The 23,494-nt window shown below is 45.6% G+C and overlaps 2 protein-coding genes across 8 annotated transcripts in view; one reads left to right on the top strand and one right to left on the bottom strand.

Moving 5' to 3' along the window:
• LOC146187427 (protein roadkill-like) overlaps positions 1-14,182 on the top strand; it is a 180,455-nt gene extending 166,273 nt beyond the window's left edge. For 5 of the 6 annotated variants that reach the window (XM_084607689.1, XM_084607691.1, XM_084607687.1 and 2 more), the window contains 5 exons: positions 937-1,114; positions 1,312-1,490; positions 5,320-5,462; positions 7,238-7,397; positions 12,339-14,182. In XM_084607689.1, coding sequence (XP_084463815.1) covers positions 937-1,114; positions 1,312-1,490; positions 5,320-5,462; positions 7,238-7,385 — 648 coding nt within the window. In that variant the 3' untranslated portion in view covers positions 7,386-7,397; positions 12,339-14,182. The remainder of the gene's footprint in view (positions 1-936; positions 1,115-1,311; positions 1,491-5,319; positions 5,463-7,237; positions 7,398-12,338) is intronic. The other variant, XM_084607688.1, reaches the window with a different exon arrangement.
• HSPBAP1 (HSPB1 associated protein 1) lies at positions 13,168-21,995 on the bottom strand. Of its 2 annotated transcripts, XM_084607694.1 has the most exons (8): positions 21,548-21,995; positions 21,086-21,270; positions 20,851-20,987; positions 18,641-18,773; positions 18,455-18,574; positions 17,350-17,457; positions 17,031-17,085; positions 14,931-15,097 (listed from the first exon to the last, which is right to left on the bottom strand). In XM_084607694.1, the coding sequence occupies exons 1-8, from the start codon at positions 21,717-21,719 to the stop codon at positions 15,081-15,083; spliced, it is 927 nt and encodes a 308-aa protein (XP_084463820.1). In that variant the 5' UTR covers positions 21,720-21,995; the 3' UTR covers positions 14,931-15,080. The 2 variants fall into 2 exon arrangements, with proteins under 2 accessions (XP_084463819.1, XP_084463820.1); XM_084607693.1 differs by lacking the exon at positions 17,031-17,085 and having other exon boundaries at positions 13,168-15,097; positions 21,548-21,991.
• Positions 21,996-23,494: the final 1,499 nt, after the last annotated feature.

The raw sequence follows: 23,494 nt of genomic DNA, 5'->3' as shown, positions 1-23,494 counted from the left end.
GCTGCCTAAATAACACTGTAAGGCATGTGCACAGAAGAGGACAAGGAAGTGTGAAGAAGAGGCTCTCCAGAATAGAGGTTGAGGAAGAGGAAGCTCACCATCTGTTGGTTAGCGCATCAGGCTAAGGTGAAGAATCACTCTGTAAATAAACCTTAACAATACATTCAGCGGAAAAAGAAGACTGCGTTTGAGCATATTTGTGAAACTTGTGGGGGTGGGGACATGGCTCCTGCCAATAAGTCTGTGCCAGATCCTTGGGGTTTTTCATTATACTCTCGAACAACAGCCACAGCTACAAAGCTCACTACGCAGCAAAATAAAGTCCCTTTTCAGAAATATCGCGGATCGTCCTCTGGAACATCAGGCTATTAGGAAAATATTGACATTATAATTGTATCAGAATTAAGGCCGTTAGGAAGTGTCAGGGTCCATTTTTTAGCACCCACACTAGTCTATTGACATTATAATTGTATCAGAATTAAGGCCGTTAGGAAGTGTCAAGGTCCATTTTTTAGCACCCGCACTAGTCTTTAAAAAAAAATATATGCTGAATGGCACATGGTGTATGCACAGGGCATTGGTGTGCAAATGTGGCTTTGAAATGCTCACGCATGCACTGGCACGATGTCATGCATCAGTGCACATAACATTATCTGAGCTGTGTTTGTTTTGTTTACCGCTTGAGTGGGAGTGTGTATGTTGCTACTACTGTCCCATATTGTAGGAGATGTTGACACATCCATCAGCTGTCAACAGCTGCCAATAGTGCTGAATGCTCACTGCATGTTACACATGCCTGAGCATAGTTTCTGTTTTCCTTATACATTACCATTTGCATATTGTACGTGAGATGTGCACTACATTTGAGAGGCGGCTTTGGGATACATCAAAAGTGAAGCGCATGTAAGCAATGTTCCCATGCTTCCCTGTGTCCAGGTGAGTGTTGTTGCGGACTCAGTGAACATCTCGGGGCAGAACAATGCCATCCAGTTCAAGGTCCCTGAGTGCCGGCTGTCGGATGACTTTGGGCACTTGTTCGAAAGCCAGAAGTTCAGCGATGTCATCCTGAGTGTCAACGGCCGGGAGTTCTACGCCCACAAAGCTATCCTTGCTGGTGAGAGCATGTGTCATGCTTCTTTGCCAGTTTATATAGCGTGCCAGAGTGAAGTGGGGCCTGTCAAGTTTGTTTTGTTTTCACTGGGACTCTGTTTACCATCACTGGCCTGATAAAGCCCGTCCACTGAATTTTTTCAAGAGAGCATTCTTGTGTTCCCAATTTTCGGCCAGCTTGACCTTTGGACCTGTATGCAGCTCGCTCTCCTGTGTTTGCGGCCATGTTCGAGCATGAGATGGAAGAAAAGAAGCAGAATCGAGTGGAGATCACGGACATGGACCACGAGGTGTTGCGTGAAATGCTGCGGTTCATTTACACGGGCCGGGCACCCAACCTCGACAAAATGGCTGACGACCTGCTGGCCGCGGCAGACAAGGCAAGTTCATGGGAAATGAAAAAAAGAAAAAGACACACATACGTATATACATACAATAAAGGTTAGCCTACTACTGAATTGCATGCGGAAAGTTAGCTTGGTAGTCCATCATTTGATGATGCACTTGTATATGTATGTGCTGCCCGCCATCATACTGGCAGCACACGACTCGCCGCATGTGCTGAACCGCGAGGCATACGAGTGCGCACCCACTGCCAACCACAACCTTGCACAACACCACCTTGCGCCAGGCATCCAAATCAGGAAGCGGTAGGGCACTTGGCATACTTCCACATGCCATTTTGTGGGCCAGACCAAAGGAGCTCGCGCTGCTCACCTCTCACACCGCACTGCACAAGCGCCATTGAAGTTGGTGCTTGAATCACCGAAGCTGCAGTAGACTGATGTTTTAATAAAATTCAACAGACATACCGTATTTACTTGCATAATTTTCAAACTTTTTTTCTATAAGTTAAGGCTTCAAAAAGGTGGTACGCAAATTACGCGGAAATTTTGCAAACATGCCTTGAAAACTCACGCGCAAAAAGGATAGAAAGCGCATTATATATCTAAAAAAGTGAGGCATCATATGCAAGCAAAACACATACTTTGTCTAGTTGGAGTCGTTGCTGGAAAAACTGGATTCCGAGCCATGGCTGACATCATCGCGGCTGTCGTCATCATCGTCGCTGGCGTCCCAAATAGCCTCATCCTCAGTTCCGTCAAGCGCATTTCATAGTCCAGTTTTTTTGAAGCTATGCTCCACAATGTTGGGAGATACCCCACGCTGCCAGTATGCATTCACAGACTGTCTCCAAAGGAGGCCTCTTCATTCTTCCAGTCTGAGTGAGACCGTGTTCTTCGCTGGCCATCCACTCGACGTACAACTTCCGCACGTTGTCTTTAAATGGCTTGTTAATGGAGACATCCAACGGCTGCAGGACTGATGCTAGGCCGGCTGTGATGACAGCCAGGTTGGTCTTCATCTCCTTTAACTTGTGTTTGACACTGTCGACGAGATGGCCCTTGAAGCTATCAAGGACCAACATTGATGGCAGTCGCAAAAGAGCGCCTGGTCGCTTCCCGCACACAGTTTCCAGCCAGTCGTGCATTACTGCCTCATTTATGCACCCTTTTTCGTGCACACGATCAAGGATGCGTCTTAACTTTCAATAATTTCGGCATCGTCTTCCGCTTAAATATGACGAAGGGTGGTAGTTTGCTACCGTCAGCAATCACTGTCAGCATTACAGTGCACCGGTGCTTTTCGCTGCTGGTTGTTTTTATGGCAACAAACGAAACTCCCCTTACGCTCACTGTTATGTTAGGTGGCATGTCGAATGGTCAGCGCCTCCCGTCAGCATTCCCGATCTGGGACATATGAAGCCTTCCGTCCTGCGCAGCGCTATCACAAAATGGTGAAATGCCTCCACTTTCTCTTCGTAGTCTACGGGAACGCTGGCAGAGAGTTGTCCTTCATCTCGGAGACAGGTGGTGGCGTGTCATAAAACGGGTCACCCACCCCCTGCTTGCTTTGAATGTCGCAGCTGGGGTCCCTTTGTCACGTGCAATTTTCCTCGCCTAGAACTGCAGCATCTCGCACGACACCGCAATCCCGGAGGCCCGATGCTCGCGAACAAAACGCGTGAGTTCTTCTTCAACCGTGGGGAATTTACCTTTTTTAGGTCCCCAAAATGCTCTCCTGCCCGGGCTTGCATTTATCAGCTCTGCCTTCTGCTTTTGCCAGTATCGCACGTGGCTTTCTTTAAGCTTGTACTGCGTGGCAGCGGCACAATTTCCATTTTCTTCGGCAAATTCTTTCACACAGAGTTTAAATTTCGCCGGATAGTTGTGGTATCCCATTTCAACCGAACAATCACACGTCAAACCACTACGCACAAAGCTGAGCCACCAACAACAAATAGGTGGATGCGCCAGACGCACAACGAGCACTACTAGAGCACTGTAGCACTACTGTGCTTCGGGTGGGATTGCTTTGGCTTGGCCTTGGCAGTGCGCCGCACCGATGCGGTCTGCTTGTGCGTTACCGCGTGCATTCTGGCATTTTCGTGCAATGAGGTGCGCAAAATACGCGGTTGAAAGTTGTTTTTTTTATAAATCCGGGTAATAAGTTGCGGGTGCGCAAATAACATGAGGGCGCAAATTATGCGAGTAAATACGGTAGTTCTAGTGTGTATCACAGGGACAAAGGGAGAACACAGACATCACAAATGTTAGACATCAACCGAGTTTATTGACAAGCAATCACATATTTACCATGTAGGCAAGCACACCTACATAAATATGTGATTGCTTGTCAATAAACTCATTTGATGTCTAACATTTGTGGTGTTTGTGTTCTCCCTTTGTCCCTGTGATTTGCACTAACTACAACTATATCTTTTGAATCTAAACACCAACTCGCTCAACTTTCGATGTTTTGGGAAAAGCCACCACCAATCATGAAAGCTATAATTATGCGACTGGTACACTACAAATGCGATAATGTGTCAAATGAAAGTGGATACATTTGGTTTTGTGCGTCACCTTCTGCAGTGAAGCAGGCCACCTGAAAGCAGATGCAATGCGTCCGATCTAGTAGTCTTGGCTGGCTTCACCGCACGACCGGCGCACTGAACACTGGCTTCTCTGCATGCCAGCAGTGTAGTGCTGAAAACAAGTACACGAGACGCCACTTTCTAATGGGCTTGACTTTCACTGCTATACGTGGATTTACAGCTTAGGCCAACCTAGCTCTGTGCACGCAAAGGTATTGTGAGAGTACCGCGCTGTGCAGTTCAGCATACCAATGTTCTGGTGAATGAAAGTTAAACACAAACAACACTCCTATTCCTTTTAGTGGGATATTCAAAAGTATATTAAGTTATTTCGATCTACAAAAATATTTCAATGTGTCCGGGTTCAATATATCCAGGATTCATTGTACAGGCATTGCCTGCCGTTTTCTTTTCTTGTGATTTGCTTACATGAACAGGCTTTAAATTTCTCTCTTCATATGTGAATGGTGCTAAATTGTGCAAATGCCAAGTGTTTCGGATCCTGCTATACTGACAGTTTGTTAACAAGATTTTGAGGCGAAAGCCTTTATAAGGCTTGTGAGCGTCCGTCCGTGCAGGCGTGCGTCTGCAACAAGTGTCGCACTTTTACGCAAGATTCCGCTGGATGCCACAAGATTCTAGCGTAATCACCTGGTGGAGTCATCGGTCATGACCAGATGTGTCGCCATGACGTCATATCCGGTTATGTTTAATGAATGAAACTGACGTCATCGTGACGGCATGTCCCGTCATGACGATGACCTCACCAGGCAATTCACGCATATACGAAGCTGACCCCTCAGGGTGTTTGATCAAAGTGTCCGTGCTGCGCCTATCATTTGGCACTTCCTCGAATGCTGCACCACACAGCGTGCGGAAGCAGGTGCAGTAAAGCGGGCATCGGCGACGTTCCAAACAAAGGCTTTCACCTCATCGCCCTTTAATGCTCCAGAGTGTCGCTAGAATTTTTTATATGGGTTTAGTTGCATAGTTTTGGAAGATGGGAACAATCTTTCGATTGCCTCTGACAGTTATCTTGGCAATCATCTTTTCTTTTTATTTTAACCTTGATCTGACTTCATCATTTGGATCAGTGCTTCCCACTAGAAAATCATAGGCCTCGAAAGATGGGCTGTGTGTACATGCACTTCGTTTGCTTTCTTTCTTTGCTTACAAGCTAAATATACATCTTTTGTTATTTTGCTCAATTTTCCCCTATCAATGTGCGTGGGACCTGTGCATTGACCAGCCTTGCTTTTTCCCACATGCAGTATGCCCTGGAGCGGTTAAAAGTGATGTGCGAAGAGGCCCTGTGTTCAAACCTGTCTGTCGAGACTGCTGCAGAAGTGCTCATTTTGGCAGACATGCACAGTGCAGACCAGCTGAAGGCACATGCTATCGACTTCATCAATACGTGAGCACCTGAGCTAACTCTGTCATTGACTCCATCAGTGTTGCTCTTACGGGCTCAACAGCAACTCCTCTTTTCAGTGTTTCACCTTGCATATATATATTTTTTTTCTCTCTCTCTTCCCATTCTCCCCTGAAATTACAGCGTAGCCTCACGGGTGCATTGCTATGTTCACATGTGCCCTGGCAAGCCAGGCATGCACAGTTCGAATTATTGTACTGCTTCAGATTACAACTGACAAATCATTACACATCATCAATGGACCAAATTATGCAGCTCAAGTTATTAACAAAAAATGATAACTAATGTCATTTATTCAATACTTTGACAACGCAAATGAAGGTGGAAGCAGTCGGTGCAGACAAGGGAGACCACACACATGACAGATGCCATGACCACATTGTTGCCGTTTTATAGCACAGCACTCACAATTTCTTGCACCCCGACATCTCTAGAGCATGCAACATCATGGTAGCAGTTATTCACTGTGCCTTTGTATAACCAAGTCCCTCCCTTCAAGTTATGTACAAGTGGGCTAGCATCGTAATATAAGAGCACATAGTCACGTGAGAATTTTGAAGTCTCGCGCACATATAAGCTCAGAACCGGAACCGTGCCAAAGTTACTCTGAAGACACTGCCTGGAAATTTCATTGGAAATCTGCATTTGATAATTGACAACAAATGGGGCACATTTAATAAATGGTCTGACCTCACTGAGATGGCTGCCTACAATGAACATTTACATATTTTTTTTTTACTCAGGTTAACTAACTGTATTTGCACAGTTATAAGTCTGCCTGATTTTAAATTTAAATGTTCAAATTGGCAGGTGTAGGGTCTGAATTTACACTCAAAACCAAAGCATGGCAGCAACAATAAATACGAGACAAACAAGGTAGCTGTGACACTAGGGCGTGGCTATAAATTTGTTTGCTCAACAGCTTCCCTCATAGTGATTGCGTGAATGCTGTAGCTTGAACAGCCTGCATTCACTGGGTTAAACCAGAATTGAAGTTGAACTGAGTGTGTGCAGCAGCAGTGGGCAATTCCCAATTTTTTTTTTTTTTGCCTCTGTGTGTAACCAGATGGCCGGTGCTGAAAAGCAGCAAAAACACGCCAAAGGTAGTTACTCCGCCTTGAGTATTCTGGGCTGCATATCACCGAGATATACAAGCTGTATATACCCAATTCCATTGCGCACATTTTTTCTGGAAAAACATACAAAGAAAAAACATATAGCGGCATATGCGTTAGTATCAGATATCAAATCGAAAGGGCACAAATTTCCTCACACCCATCATTATTGCTGTTTTAAGGTGTGCTGGTGTCAGCAATGATGTTGCAGGCGCTGGGAGCGTAGCTTAAAGCAAAGTGATTCGGGATTTGTTTTGCGCTATAGAAATTGTTACCCTACAATCGTTACCCAGAAATTGCTACCCTGTGTACAGGAAATGTGCGCATTAATTTGGAAGTGTCAATTTTGTTTCTTCACTATGAAAACCTGGTGTGTGTTAGAATCGGGGGCGCGCCAGAGTTGAGTAAGTGGGCGGCTGCCAGGAAGATGGGAAGGAGAGTTGTATTCTGAGGATAATGCGATGTGATTGTGCAGGAGGAAACAAGACAAAACAAAAAACAAATGAAGCATAGCATTTTATGGTGAGACCTAGCTGGAGAAGTGGCCTTCCTGTCCTAGTGCGGTTTCTAAAGTGTTTGGCATGTTGCTTGTGGTATGTGTGGGCTGACTGTGGTGGTTGCGGCCTGTGTGGCTCTTGCCAGCAGGCATGCCACGGATGTGATGGAGACTGCGGGCTGGAAGACCATGATTCACCGCCAGCCGCACCTGATTGCCGAGGCCTTCCGGGCACTCGCGACCCAGCAGATCCCGCCGATTGGGCCGCCCCGCAAGCGCATAAAGCAGTCCTAGGACACACCACCAGTGAGTACCACACAGGCCTCAGAGGATGTATATAAATAACAGTGAGTGAAATACTGTGGAACTGATATAGAAGTGCTAGGGGTTAGGTATATGCATGAAATTGGCATTTAAATGCCATATGATATGATTGCTGTTGCTTTAATGATTCTTGAAAGTTTGATAAATGCAAAAGCTGCGATTTGAATGCCAGGATTAGTATTTATTTTTGGAAGGCAAGAAAGGCTTTGCATGAAGTGAAAATTGTTTAATGTTTGGGTCAGTACCATCATTTTGTAAGATTTCAAGTAGTAGTCATTGGTGTTTAGAGGATTTTGCAAGTTGTGAAGCCTGCGAAATATCCTATTGCCACATATCCGAGTCGAGCTACCTGCACACTGAGCCATGACGAGAAAGCAGTCACGGTTGTGAGAGCTGTGCTCAAGCTGACTCTGGGCTTGGTGATCGAACCTCGTCTCCTTATCGGACCGTTCCTTGTGTTGATTTTGGTAAACAAGTGGATTGTAGTTGCGACAGACTACCTGAGGCATCAATGCAGGCTATCCTTTTCGAAGTTAAGCACTTTTTTATGTGTTGTGATTGTGCATTGACACAGCGCTCCGTCCATCGTTATTACAGACCATGGCAAGGCATTGAGAGCCCAGCTTGTTCACAGCATTTTGGAGCTGAGCCACACAGCTCATAAAACAATGGCAGCGTATCATCTCCAAACAAATGGGCTCACAGAACGGCTGAACATGATACTGGCCAACATGATCTCGATGTACATACGTAGATGTGAAGCACGAAACATGGGACCAATACAGTCGAACCCTGGTACAGTAAAAGCTCGTTAATTCGACTCCCGTTAATTTGGAAAATCGGATGATTCGACCTTCACGCCTGGTCCCGAGAATTATGTATAGGAATCTATGGGACGAAACTCTCGTTAATTCGGACGGATTTGACCGCACAATGAATAATTCGGACAACTTCGGGCAGCTACCGAGGCTCGAAAACGAAAATAAGACCAACGCGGCGCAGACGCAAGGCCACCTTGTCACATTCCACGCAAGCACTGAGGGCGTATGCAACGTCACACATTATTCTTCAGCCACTTGCACCAGTTCTCCCTCCCTGAAAATTTATACATTTAAGAGACAACAAGCCAACTGACATCCGCAGACCAACGTCTGCCAACTCGGCATCGTTGCTTCGCCAGAAATTTGAAGAGCAAGATACTCACCTGCCTCAAGATTCCATAGTAGTGTACATAGATGGAAGCCTGCAAGGCTGTGAAGCCAAAACGGCAATCTACTGTCCACGGAGACCTAGCCTGAATCAGACAACTATGTTTCAGCTTTCGGAACCACTTACATTTTTCTGCGCTGAGCTTGTGGCAGTTCAGGAGGCACTCTGCTCCGCTACTTCCATAACCATGCTCCCTACAGCCCACATTGTCATCCTCACTGACGCACTTCAAGCAGTACGTCTGCTCCAACGTGTCAGCCGCTGCCCTAAAATTTGCTAGGACATCCACCAGCTTGCGGCGTGCATCCCACAATCTACGCATTTAGTGGGTCCCACGAGATCTGCTGCCTTCCCAAAGTCAAGCTCGTGAACCAAGGCGCATCAATCCCACCCTCGAAGTGGACGACGCTACCCTTTTTTTGTCAAGAAAGGATCACCTCCGGCGCCGCACACATGCACTTATCCCTCCGTGTGCGATATCCCTTCCCTGCGGTCTCACCCGTGCAGAGGAGGTTGCGCTTAGGAGGATCCGGGTCGGTGTTGCCCTTACACCAGCTGTCACTAGGACGTACGTGGTCATACTTCCAACACTTATATCCTCGCCCAGGATGCCCAATCTGTAAAAATGAAGATGTCGAGGCCGACATCCACCACTTGCTGTGGGACTGCCCAGTACTCAAGCCAACATGAATCCGGCACCTGAGCATAGCTGGCCTTTCAGCAACCAATCCTGCCTTATACGTCACTTGGACGCAGGGACCTCATCATCGCTCACTTCTGGACTTCATAAAATCAGCCAACCTTTTCCCATGCATTTAATCATTTATTCATCCTTCATCTCATACCCTACTGATGCCCTGAGGCAATAAATATCGACTAAAAAAAATAATAATAATAATTTGCCGCTGCTTAGCGTCCCCAGCCGCCATAGCTTACACACGTTCAGCACGACACGAGACGCGCATCGCATGTCAGCCGCCGAGCGTTCACAACACGCCTGGAGAAAGTGTCTGCCACGGGCTGAGCAGGCTTGTCTGCACATGCGTAGTGCATGCTGCTGCGAACGAAGACCGGGAAAGAGGGGAAGGGGAGACATAAACCTCTGCAGAAGAGTGGGCACACCCTTCCGCTTCGCTCTATCGCATTTTCCCCCTCTCCCGAACAGCAGGGCTGCATTGGTTCCCTATCGTTCCTTCACGCACATGGCTTGCAAACGTCACATGCACGCGGCAAACGATCACCACAGATGCGCGCGCCTTTGGGGGAAGGGCGCGGCGCTGCCCTAGACCAGCGGTCGCCGAACTGTGCCCTCTCATTCCTTCTGCGTGTGGCTTGAAAACATCACGCAGCTAACAACCAAGGGTGATGCAGTCGTCTTTGGGGTAGGCGCACCCACCGTCCAATTCCTGGTGCGGAGTTCGATATATAGAAAGTTTTCAAGGGGATATTCCGTGAGTTGGATATAACCAAAATTCGAGTTATCCGGGTTTGTACTCCCTTTTGTTACATTCGCTTACAACACTGCGGCTCAAGAAACAATCTGTTTTACATCGTGTCCAGGGAGGCAGTCTATCATTCTTTGGGTTGTCAACTAATATGCTGGACTGTCCACGATATGGCACGTGGCTATCGGATTAGGATTGAGTAGATTAGAAAAATAGGCTTTATGCGCAGGTGGCTGCAGAAGTTTTCAGAACTTCTAAGCATCTAACTATGATATCAGTGGTGTGTGCTGCATTTCCTAGCATAACCTGCTGAATGCATGCAGACATTGCCTGGCTGTGATGTATGTGGCAGAAAAATGAGGTAACTCGTGTTGCCATCCAGGCCCCGTGACGTTTCTCATCATCTGGTGGAGCCATGAACACTGTGAATAATGTTCTAGCTTTCATGGTTGTACGTTACCAGACCATCACACTGAAACTTCCATGACGCTGACATACTGTGCTGTGTACAGTCGAACCTCGTTATAACGAACACGGATACAGCGAATTATCGGATACAACAAAGTAAAAGCAAAGTTTGGTTGGCTGTGCTTTATTTCTATGGGAGTTCTATCTGTATAACGAAATGAAAAACTGAAAATTTGACACCAAATCTGTTATAATGAAGCATATTTCGAAAACGCTAAATTTCGGTTTTATCAATCGCCTCCACCTAAAATGTGTTTGAATCACCCGCGCTTTCGCACGCCACGCCATCTAGGGACCGCGAATGAATCTAGCATCAGCGGCTGCCTGGCATGTGACCGGCACGTGATCGAACCACCGCCCGCTTCGCCTCCACCTAAAATGTGTTTGAATCACCCGCGCTTTCGCACGCCACGCCATCTAGGGACCGCGAGTGAATCTAGCATCAACGGCTGCCTGGCATGTGACCTGCACGTGATCGAACCACCGCCCGCGTGCCCCTGCCCCTACTTTTTGCTGACCCTTGCGTGTGCTCACTTTCCTCGAGGTCGTGCCGTCGTCTTGCAGCCAAACTCGACCTCAGTGCTGCAGCCATTAGACAGGGGCATCATTCGCTCACTAAAATGCTGCTACCGAAAGCGATTGGTTACGCAGCTCGTATTTGACATAGATAGGGGCATATCGACGGCCATAAACCTCAAAACTACGCTGGGCATGCTGTACGGTGCATGGAACGAAGTGGCACAGTCGACAATAAGAAATTGCTTTGGTGATGCTGGCCTAGCCCCATCCACCAGCGAGACTGAGCCCAACGACGCCCACGATTCTGAAGGTGAAGCGGACAATTTCGACGAGACGACATGGCGTCAACTGGCGGTTCCGAATGTTATGTTCGAGGAGTTTATTGCTGCCGATGACAACTTGGCTGTGGCGCCCGAATTGACCGACCAAGAAATTGACGATCAGCTGCTTCCTACAGATGATGCTACGAGCAGCAATGAGAGTGAAGAAGGAGAAGAGCGAGCTCTCAGCAGCACCGAGGCCGCCGATATGGCGAGGAAATTGAGAAGGTACCTTGAGAACCTACCTGTGGCCAAATCAGCTGACATTGGGAAAGCGCTGCACAGTGTCGATTTCATTGAGAAATTTATTCTATCGAATAGTGTGAAGTGCCGCTAAATGAAGATTACATAGTTATTTAAATAAATCAGTTCTGCATGGCCTAAATCCCGATTTGTGTGCTCATTTTTGCTCGGCAGTGCAAAATGAAAGGTAAGGTTTCGCATGCTCATACCACGCTTTAAAGAAAAAAAATGTTTTTTTCAGCTCTGTGCTTTCCATTTTTGGGTAGCCTTTACTTGGGTTTATGAACAGAATTTCTTTTTGTAGGAATTTGTGTGTACTTTTACAACGAATATCGGATATAATGAACGAATTTCCGCGCAAAATGGGACTTCATTATAACGAGGTTTGACTGTACTGCCTTTTATTTTTGGTTGTGCTGTTACCTTTATCGCTTTGAGACGAAAAAATGATTTGTGATGAATGTGCACTCGGTGATGTGGGAAGTCTGAAGAGTGCAATTTAAAAGGAACTGTGTAAACACCATTGCATACTTTCAGGCACAACAAGAGTGGTCTGCCTGAGAGCATTGAATTATAAAAAGCATGGTGAAGTTCCATAATTGGTTCTTGTATGCTCACCCACATGTCAGTTTCACTTGTAGGCCATCCATGCCTTGTGGCAGTAGCCTTGTCAGGCTCACCACGTAACTGGACTGAGCTTTTAATCTCTCTGTTTGCAGTGGGCCGGTTGAGAGACGTAGTCAGCCTGGTGTGCATCACTCCGCATTGGCTAGTCGTCAACAGAGAAGCCAAGGGAGGACTCTCTCTCTCCCTGTAAAGCAGTCATTTTCCTAGGATCTCCCTGTGGAGCAGAGTCTGCATTGTTTGCCGTCGAGCCACAGCTCCTCGTACATCGCCCAGTGGTGGTGGTCACCCCGACGGGAGAGTGCCCTGCAAGCATTTCTCGATGCAGGGGTCCTTCCAAACGGCTTTACAGTTGCAGACTTTGGGACACAACTATGCGGGAAGAGGCTCATGGGGGAGAGGGGCCCCTCCCAAAGTAGAGGAAAGAATAGTTGCTGGAGCCAGTGCTTCCTCCCTTCACTCCCTGGACAAGGCACCAGTGTGCTGCTGTGTTGGACTGGCATCGTGTGTGGGTGTGCGCGTGTGAAATCTCACGTGTGTGTTGACAGAACTTGAGGTCTCATACGAGGCGAGTGGAAGACTTTGTATCTGCACAGTGCGCAATTCCAGGCACCTTGTCTCTCTCCGAGAGAGCATTCACGTGTAAAGAAAACTCCCCAAACACACCAAAACTAGGAAGAAAAACAAAAGACTCTTGTGAAGAAGGACCTTTGCCTATTTCTCACGCATGAGACCACTCCTGTACTTCTTCTTTGTCCGTTCTTTGTGTGCGTGGTGTGTGTTTACATTTCGTGTGTTCCTCCTGCGATTGTCACAAAGCAAAGTGTTGTTGTGAGGAAAAGATAATTTATGCAAACACATGAGCTGGTGGTGGGTGGCCTCTCTTGAGCTTACGTGAATGAAGTCCTCTAGCATTCTTGCAGCTTTTCATTTTTTTTTTTTTTCTGTTGGTTCCTACAAGAGGACATGTCAAGGATGTAGATGCCTGTGAGGATACATTTTGTACAGATGATCATCACTGCTGAAAATCCGTGTTGTGGTTTATTCGGAGACTGCCGATTCCAAACTTGCACTGGGGTGCCACTCGTAAAAAAAGCAGCTTGGGCATGAGCCATGTTAATGAACCATCATCCTATATTGAACAAATCTGATAATCGGGACACATTGCGTCGAAGCACAGCAAACTAATGCAAGAATTTACATATTCATTGCTCTGCTAATTGTCACGGATCCTTAACAACCATGCCAAATTTTGCTGTAACCCCCGTGGTTTTAAAATTTCACCGGATGTAAGAAGTTATTATTGAGGCCTTGTAAAGGTGCATGTGAAAGTAAGTCAGTGTGAAAATGTAGCAAGGTGAGGATTACTGTGAGGGAGGTATCTGTCAGAAGATATGTATCTGTTGAGAAGCTTTTGGGTTGAAAAATGGATTCCTGGCTTTACCCACCACCTCATGATAGTCAATCCTGTACATAGCAAATTTTGTGTTTATCTGTGAACTTGCCAATCACTGATGAACGGACAAAACGGGGTTTGTTCATTTATCCTACACCCATGGCTGCCACAGAAATGTGTGAAACGGTCGTGTTCCACAGTGTGAAGACAAACCTGAAGAAACTTACACCAAAGCTTAGCACTCTTCTCCTCCTCCACATGTTGTGTGCATAGGAAGTCTTTTGCAAGTGTACACAAAACAAGCATTTAATGAACTGCAGCATAGCATTGGAGCATGTGTGTATGTATGTGCTTGAACATTACTTCCTTTTTTTTTTTTTAGCTTTTAGGATATTTCATGTTGGTTTCATACTGTCTCTACCAAGACGTGGCTGTAGTACTCATCATAAGTTAAGATGAATGTTTCGCACAATTAGAGTGGTGTTGCCGCACATATTTTTTTTTTATCAATCACCCTGTTAATAAAACAAACGCAAACCCTTACTCTGGCTTAGTCTTTTTTCCTTCAGTGGTGCGTGCAGGCTGGCATTGATGCATTTTCAGTGCAATTCTAGTGGTACGGTGGTCTTGTTGCCAGTCCCAATCAAGGCCAGTGGCACGAGAACCGCGTAGGAAATTTGTGGCAAAGATTTTCCTACTAACTGCACAGTGCCACATTCCCCATTTGCATTAACTTCAAACCCTTTCAGTGGCACAGCCAGTATCCCTGTGTTGCATTTTGTAATCCCTCCTCTCAACTCTTGGCTTTACTTGGGTTCAAAACAAGCTTTGGAATGGTCCCGTTATCAATTTGGAAGTTGCGAAAACATGTCTGTACATATTGTTACCCCCGTAACAATATTTTCACAGGAAAAGGGTCTGTTTTTTACTGCAGTGATATGCGACAGTTGGGTTTTAAAAGCCTGTTGCACAGGAAGCAAGTTATCCCTGTATGTGGCAAAACAGGGTTAAGCAGTCTGCATGATCAAACTTGCAAACTGATACTCATGAACAGCATTCAGCCTTGTCTATACTCCCTTTGCTAAAACCACCGGTGGAAAATATTTCCCGCTACAGACTGCCAAACGACACCGCTTTGCATGAGAGGCCTTGGCTTTATTCTGCAAGCCCCCTCAGCCTCCTTGCTATAAGCTCCGCCACAGAAGGGTCCAGGAAGCAGCTGATTATGCGTCTTGAGGGAATCCAGTCAGGGTTTTTCTCGTTTCTTCTGTCCGAGTGGCAGTTGCGTATTAGTCTGCACCTAGTGTTGACAGCATAGTCCTCCCAGCTGTATTGTGTGACAGGTGTGAAGGGAAGCCTGGTTACATGCAACCCTTGCTCTGGCCTGATGTCCTCGGAACGAAGAGGCCGCATAAGCTGACGTAGGTAGGCCAGATTTTGCTCAGGCGACGTCAGCTCCTACGAAACAAGCACAACACCACACCGTGATGGCTTAATAGTTAGGGCACTCGACTGCTTAGCTTAGAGATCCAGGCTCAACCATGTCTGAGAAAGCCAGTTTCCAATGGAAGTGTACAACGAGGCAACCATATACTGTGCGATTTCCGCGTACATTAAAAGCACCAAGTGGCCACAATTTCCAGAGCACTCCACTACGGCGTTCTTCAGAGCCCAAGTCACTTTTGTGATGTTAAACGCTATATAAAGCAAACCAAAACAAGCACAACTAGCAGTTTCTTTTTTTTTCCCAGGTCACCTTTTTCAGTGCACAGTGGATCCTGGAGAAACTCTACATGATGCTACTTGCCACACATTCAAATAATAAAATAAGGACTGCTGTCAATGTTTTTATAATGGGTTTGAAACTTCATCAAAATGGCAAGGGCACGTGCAACGTTGCACCTGCAGAACAGTAATGCAGCACTAAAATTAGCTCATTATGTAATTTTGCATGATGAATTCACACTTTTTTTTTTCCTCTCGAGTGATGGTAGCACATCAGTTATGCGAGACCACTGATGACAGGAGAGATCAAAGGTTAAAGAGGCACTGAGGACGACTCCATTTTATTTACGCTCATAGTAAATATCAATTTTGTGACTCTTTCTGGCTATGGTTGTCTGTTTGGCAGTGCGAGACATTGCCAAGAAATTTCCATTCAAAAATAGGACTTTTGCTACCCACTTCATACAAATTCGTGATGAAAAGGACTCAATTATCACTGTTCAGGTGTGTGCAGTGTACAAGAAAGAAGCGTGATGTAGTACAGGAGTGTTACACAGCAAGAATCTAGATCCACAATGCTGTCTTCATGACACTTCACATTATGTATTGTGTGTTACCAGAGGTGAAGCGACAAGCATACACCTGCACTTCCTGGCAGCTTTTCCCTCATTTTGAGAAGTAGAACTGAAGTGCTGCCAGTTTCCACTGAACTGAACAAGGGTAGCAATTCGGTCTAGTCGGTCTCTATAGATAGTAGTTCATTACGAGACATTAATGCGGTGCATGCATTGTCTTCTTCCTGCTGTTTTTTGCTGCATTAGTGTATCGTAATGAGCTCTTTGATCATTCGGGATCCAGCAGTACTAACAACCTCTTCCCTTGGCACCATTAAATGTCAGTTATGTGAAGGTTCGGGCTAATGGGCACACTGAATTTGCTTTGGAACATCAATTATGTGTGGTACTTCTTTGCAAATGACCCACTGAACACGGCAGCTGGGCCCGTCGCAGTCGGAATGTTCATGATCTTCAGCCACTCTGCCTTGCCACGGTCAACCTTCCAAAGCAAATGACTGATTCTCTGCCACTCCTGACAGCATTTCTCTTCCTTTGGCACCTGCCCTTTTAGTCATCCAAAACCCAATACACTGGCAGTGGCCTATATGTTCTTTATTTTGTATGCCTAGCCAAAAGCTGAATTTTATCCTGAATACTGTCCTGTATTACCGGTACTAAGGCTTAAGTAGTCGTGTCTCTCACGGATGCACCTGCCTCAGCTAAAGAGATTTATTTGCTGACATTGGGCGCCTTTGCTGTTTTACAGACTGATCCAAAGCCTGCCCGTTGTATAGAAATCAACGGGCTGTAATTAATTTACTCTCTCACTACCTCCCACTATCTTGCTTTTGCAGCAGCCAAGGCAGCAGCGTGAGGGAGGACTACCCTATCCATAAAAGATAATTGCGAACACAGAAAGATTGTGGGCATGAAATATGCACAGAACGTTTTGGTAAATTCCTTTCAGTTTTCACTGCCTTTCTGCACTTCCTCACAACTTCAAAGGATAACCAACTAGCCTGACACACCACTTCGCACTCGTCCCTTGTCTTCTCTCCCCTTTTCAGCCACTGCTCTATGGGAGACAAAAGGTTGTCAGTAGGACCCACGTGGTGAGACGAGGCATCCAGTTTGTATGTGCAATGAAAACAACAAACACGGCATCTGGAAAAAGAATGAGTAAAATTCTTTCAATTATTTGGTCACAGGAAGGGCACAAAACAAGTGGCCAGTGGTGGCCTGTCTGCATTGTTCTTGGATTATGGCATTAGCTGCTGGACTTCTCTGTTTCTGAGTGGACATTTTGCCATGCAGCAGGTCCATGTTGTCAGATGCAGTAGTATCACCTTGGTCTTACATGAATGAAATTCTTGACACAGAAAAGAAAAAGGGTGGTTCTGTGTACTGTGACGGACACAAAGCACATACCTCATTGGTGTTTACCCACTGGGAGTTATCATCTTCATAGCATGGTATTAGGCCAGTGGCAAGTGTCCTGGTGACCGCCTCAACAAGCTGGCAGTCCTTATCTATACTCTGTGAGAAAAAGGGTGTTTTCAGTGGATGAAATTCTAAAAAGGACTATTTCTTTCTGTTTTTTTTTGTTTTTGTTTTTTTTTGGGGGGGGGGGGGGGCGGGGTGAACATATATTTCTCACTTATGTATTCATATTATTCCTAAAGGCGTGTACATGAAGGATATTATATTAAAGAGTGGGGGGACATTGTGGGTACTAAACATTCATCAACTCACATACTTTAAGTTTATTGTACATCATTTCTAGCTCCTCATGTTTATTTGCCTTTGCAATATAAGCTTACAATGCTCTGTAACATGTGCAATTACACAAAGTGTTGCTACATGCTTTGTGCCAGCAATTATTGTCTTTAAGGAGCCATTTGCCCTAGATACTTGCATGTACAGGTGCACCGGAAGTAAAATGGAACACACGAGCAGTAGCCAAACTGGTTAAAAGTACATGCCGGCACACTATCAGCAGCAGAGAGCAAGAGAGCACCAGCACACCCGGCTTACCTACCTTTCCGTTGTGATGCTCGCCTTATCGATAGTTCTTGCGAAGCCACGCTACATTGATTCGGTGCTGCTAGCATGGTGCGTTCTGCTTAATCACAAATGCCACCACTTTCAATCTGTATGGCTGCCACTGTGGGTAAATTTTGATTGCATTTGCCCAATCAATACAGAGAAACGAACTCACCATTTGGTGCAGTGGCACCAAATGGTGGCAGTCACGCAGATTGAAAGTGATGGTGCTCATCACAAATCAGAAAGCGCCATGCCACCGAGTGGTGCAGCAGAATCGCCACATTATCGTGGTTTTGCTCAAGCCACGAATATGGTCATCGCCACATTGAAATTGTCAGCCGAGTTTCTAAGCCACTCTCGCTCTCAGCTGCTCATCTACTAATACAGCGTGTTGGCACGCAATTTTGCCAAGTTTGGCCACAGCTCTATCTTACTTTTGATGCACCTCTAGTTTGCATGCTGAAACAAAGTGGACTGGACATATTACCATAGGAATCCATGTGTTGATGCTGAGCGCAGTTGTGAGGCAGGAGACGTAATGCCACCAGTGGTGTGGCACCAGCAACACATCTCCCGGCTCAAGTACCACATGATAGGGTCTTGTCGACTGAAACAGTGCAGAAGGCTTGGCAAGTTCTCAACACAAGGACCCTCATTCTAAGTGCATGCATACCTGCAACTCCGGGAATGTCACAAAGTCAACTTCCCTCAAGTTGACCAAGCTGAATATGCTAGACTCCTCAAATGGTATTCTGGTTGGATACAGACAGTTGCTGTCCTTTGCTGGAAACATGGTCCACGATTTGCTGCAAATTTTGACAGGTATTGCCAGCCATATATAGCCAGTGTATGAGCACTGACTACCATAGTGCGGTATAATACAGCAGTGGGTACATTCGATTTTCCAGTCCTGCACTACTTGCTGACAGGTCTTGGCTTCCGCTCTGACAGGAAGTAGCGTTATGAATCTGATTACTTCTGCACTTCATTGTCCATCACATACACAAGAGATTACAAGATGTCCACACCGATGATGCGCACACTACCAAGTGGTTATTTAAATAAATAACCAGTTGGTAGTGTGCGCTTCACCGGTGTGGACATCTTGTAATAATAGCCAGTTAGTAGTGTGCGTATCATCGGTGCAGATGTCTTGTTGTAATCTCTTATGTATGTGAGTATGTGATGGACAATGCAGCACAAGAAGTCATCAGATTCATCTGAACAACTAGCCTGCACGCAGACTCTACAGTAGCGTTATGGCCACATAACCTTGCAAGCTCCCTCCATCATTTGCTTTTAGCAGACAATGCCAACCATCAGTCACCACGACACAGTTCTTTCACAGTGATACCACGTGCACATTTATCCTTTGGCATGTGACATTAAAGATAGATAACAGAGGCGTGTATCAATTGGTGCTTTCCGCGAATGGAACATGACATGCCTGAATGTAAAGCGTTTTACAGAACTCAGTTTGGCAGGGTTTGCTTATGATAGCTGCTCGCAAAGTTCTTCCAAGGGCCAAGTTCACTGCACTCAAAAGCAGATGAAAGTGTTTGCAAAAACATTTACAGCAAGCGTTAACTGCTCCAGCCCACTTGCGATACTTTCAGGTTTGAGCACTAAGATCACGAAACAAATGAAGACCTTTTAGACAGCACAAACAAACAGTGCGTGCTCGGAACTCTGGACACATCCGTGCTTAGTGAAATTTAAAACAAGTGAAGATGCAAGATTCACGCGCATAAGAGCTGTTTAGAGAGCAGCTGCAGAAATTGTGTCATTGTTTAATGCATGATATCTCCCGCAGGAACATGAAATGTACTCACAATGCACACAGAGTGTAACTCGATATGGCCGCAGGCACTGCACTACTTTCTCAGGAGCAGTACTGGTGGGCAGAGCTTCTGGGCAGCCCGAGGTAAGTCGAACGCTGGCCTCCTGTCAGCAAGCAGTCCGAAACTGCCCGGCATTGAAAATCGAATGTACCCACTGATGGAGAGCCGCCCACAGCATTGGCTCATAAACTACGGCATTCAGAAACTCAATGGGACTGAAGCAAATCGAAAAAAGACTGTGATGCGGTTATGTCAGTACACATAAAAGAATCCGAGGTGGTTTAAATTAAACCATGGCCTTGACTACAAACACTGAAATACCAGTTAGAATCTGTAGAAATACTACCGTTCAGTACCCCCTTACTGTCTGGGAACACTAAAGAATTGCATATTTGTACTGACCACAATAGAAATTGTTTTTACATTTTCTCTCCTATTTCTTCACTAAAGCACAAAGTCATGGAAATCAAGACAAATTAAGCTTAAAGATTCTACCAAAGACTGAACAATGACCAAGAATGAACTCATCACATGTAAAATGAAAGAAATGGAGAGCGTAAAAATGTGAACTTATTCAGGCAGGAAGTTAGCATCATTACTCTCGCAGGTGTGAAACATAGTTTGCAAGTGTGTCAGGACAAAGGGATGGCTGGCCAACATAAAACATATTTGGTTTCAAACAAAACAGTTAAGGTTGTCAGAAGAGGCGGCAACTTTTCAATGGAGGTGAAAAGCAAGGCACCCGTGTGCTGTGCGATGTCAGTGCATGTTAAAAAACCCCAGGTGGTCGAAATTTCCGGAGTCCTCCACTACGGCGTCTCTCATAGCCTTAGTTGCTTTGGGACATTAAACCCTCAAACCAACCAACCAAACCAACCAACCAAAACGTTTGTAACTGAATATAAAAATAATATTAATCAGGAGGGAAAAGCTTTCGTCTGTGTCACAATTGATGCAAATTCCTTTACTAGACATAGGCACTTTCCTGCCAGGCACATAATTTGCGCAGCAGCAGACATAGAGAGGGAAAGCTTCCCCTTACTTGCCAATCAACTGAGCAACCAGATTGTAGCCATATGTGTCTTGATGGCACGGCGTGTCTGAGCCCTCAGTTCCAAGCCACAGCGTGCTGTCAGCACCTTTGCGATCAGGAAAACCGAACGAAGACCAGTCCAGTGACTGTAAGAGAAAAGTTCTGTGCACATTGCATTCTCTCTGTTATTAAACCTGAATGCTACTTTAAGTTTATCAGTGCTCATTGAGCTGTTGACTCGTACCTCTAACACACTGGTCAGGCCTTTGAACACCTCAGACATATAATTGTAGCTTGAGTATGCAAAGTAGTCTGCCGCATTCACAGTTGATAAGGCGTTTTGTATGTCTTTGCACCCGGACAGCCATTGCACAAACTGTTCTACGGTGGCTGATGTCTGACTGCCTTCTGTCTCCCATTGGGGTGTCCCTGCAACGGGTACGGATAACAAACGTTAATAAGATACGCTTTGGTTGCGTTACTTACTTTTTACTTGTCTTATATTACGTTCGAGTCCTTTCATTAAAACGCCAATGCAAGGCTCGAAATGCAGCCTGATTACACAGCCAGATAGTGCAGTACAGCGTTCTTTTTCATAGCCAAAGAATAATAATAGCTCAGTTTTGATGAAAACATCATCCTATCACGACTGAGAAGCTCAGGAACTCGCTAGCTTGCTTGGCAACAGGCCGCGTGTTGCACATACCTGTCACACGTTTAAGCCCGACTCTGAATTTCAAAGGCACGTTGAGAGTTTTGACGGCCCAGTCGCTCAGTGTCCAGGATGAGCATTCCCATGAAGACAGTGCGTGTCTAAAGACAACCGGTTGTTTACAGTCTTCGAGACAAGTTTCTTGCCGTGTTGCTATTTCTGACATGGCTACCTCATGCAGTGATGCTTCAGCACAGTGCAGACAGAAAACGTAAAGACAGCGCTGCACCCGTCAACAGGTCGGCATGCAGCGAGGCAAGGTAATTGCACAGCGTTTTATCAACGAGCATGAGACAAGAAGTCGTCGAACTCTGCGGTATGAGACCCCGTCGGCGTCCTTTCTAAAATGAGTATGGTGAACTAGAAAAAAGGAGCAAGGGCGCCGCCATATTGTTCCAGGGTGCTCAGACAAGCTTATATCAGTTCTGCTAGTTCATTCATTCATTCATTTATTAATGGCGGAGACTGTTGACACGCACCGTGGCACTAGTAAAAGCTGCTGCCACGCACAAAATACGTCACCTACGTCATCATAAACTAAGCAAAAGAAAAAATGTGCGCAACAGCAAGTGAAACATTTATGATACTAATTTATAACTTAAAATTGTGGCTTAAAATAAGTTATTGTTCATTTTCCTAATAATTTTAACTTGTGTAGGTATTGGCGGCGTTGGCGCGTTGGTCATGGCGTTGGTCGCGCACTTGTACGGTGTACCTATTTCAGTCGAAGCGTTTCGCGTACTCATATATCAAATCCTCCTCGCTAATCCCCTTGCTAATCTCTGAATTAGCAAGGAGGATTTCAGAAATCCGCGCTTGGTTGCTACAATCAAGCACGGAGTTTGGACGCGCTTGATTGTGACGTACAGTTGCAGACGAAGTTTTTCTCGTGTAGTGCAATTTCTAGCTTCGCTCTGGGCTTCGGGTTCGGCTGTGCATTGTGCGCTTCATTCGACGCAAGGGAATTAGGCTCCCCGTGGGCTGCTTATCTCGTTGTTCTGCCGAAAGTATTCCTCCTTCAAATACGCAGTTGGTGCAGTGTTCTGTTCCATAGCTCTAAGGTACGGTATGACACTGGATTTATTTACCTCCGAATTCCTTTTTGCGGTCAGCTAGGCTACGTGTTCGCAATTAATAATTCAGTGTTTAATGTATCTGATAGAAACAGGAAATACAGGCTGTATGGCCGGTTAATATCGCTTGTCAGAAAGAAACTGCAGGCAGCAACAGCTGGTGAATATTCGAGGTTGCTTTGGTTGCCTTTGGTGCTTATATGAAACTATATATGTATGACCGCGAACTGGGTTTGCATTATGGCTCAGCAGTGTAATTCAGAAAAAACGGTACATAATGCAAACTCCTGTTTTTGGAAGGTGCAGTTGTACTGAGTGTGCCCTGTATCTGAATTAACTCAGCAGTTTTCGTGGAGCCTCCCCACCCATACTTCTATAGTTTCCATCTTTCAGAGATTTGTTCAAGTCAGTGCAGTGGCATCGTCTTTTGACTTGTTATTATGTGAAAGTTGCGATATGGGCAGTATGGTATGTTTTTCATCGAGACACTGGCCCAGTCAAGAAAAAAAATGATTTTCAATTGAGGTTTGCAGTTGCAAAATTTCTAAATATGCTTTTGGCACAGACTCGAAGCACCAGTTTGAATAAATTGAACATTCCAATTAGGCAGTTCAGCTAAGGCTTCCAGTTTTAATGCTTATTTTGCTGGCACTGACCTGAAATGGCAGCTCCAAGTGGGCGACAGGCGAGCATGCATTCATATGACACATAGACCATAGGAACACTATATATACCCAAAGAGTTGACACGATCTTTTCTTTGTTGGGGCTTAGCCTCGCACATTGGACCCTCCTCTTGCATTCAGTGGCAGATCTTCGGGAGTCAGAGTTACTTCGTTTAATCACAACTTCTGTGGTTATAGAAATTA

This window comes from Amblyomma maculatum, chromosome 6 (assembly GCF_055883805.1).
Source record: "Amblyomma maculatum isolate TAMU_Amacu chromosome 6, ASM5588380v1, whole genome shotgun sequence".
NCBI classification, from domain to species: domain Eukaryota; kingdom Metazoa; phylum Arthropoda; class Arachnida; order Ixodida; family Ixodidae; genus Amblyomma; species Amblyomma maculatum.
This window is presented reverse-complemented; position numbering and strand designations above follow the sequence as displayed.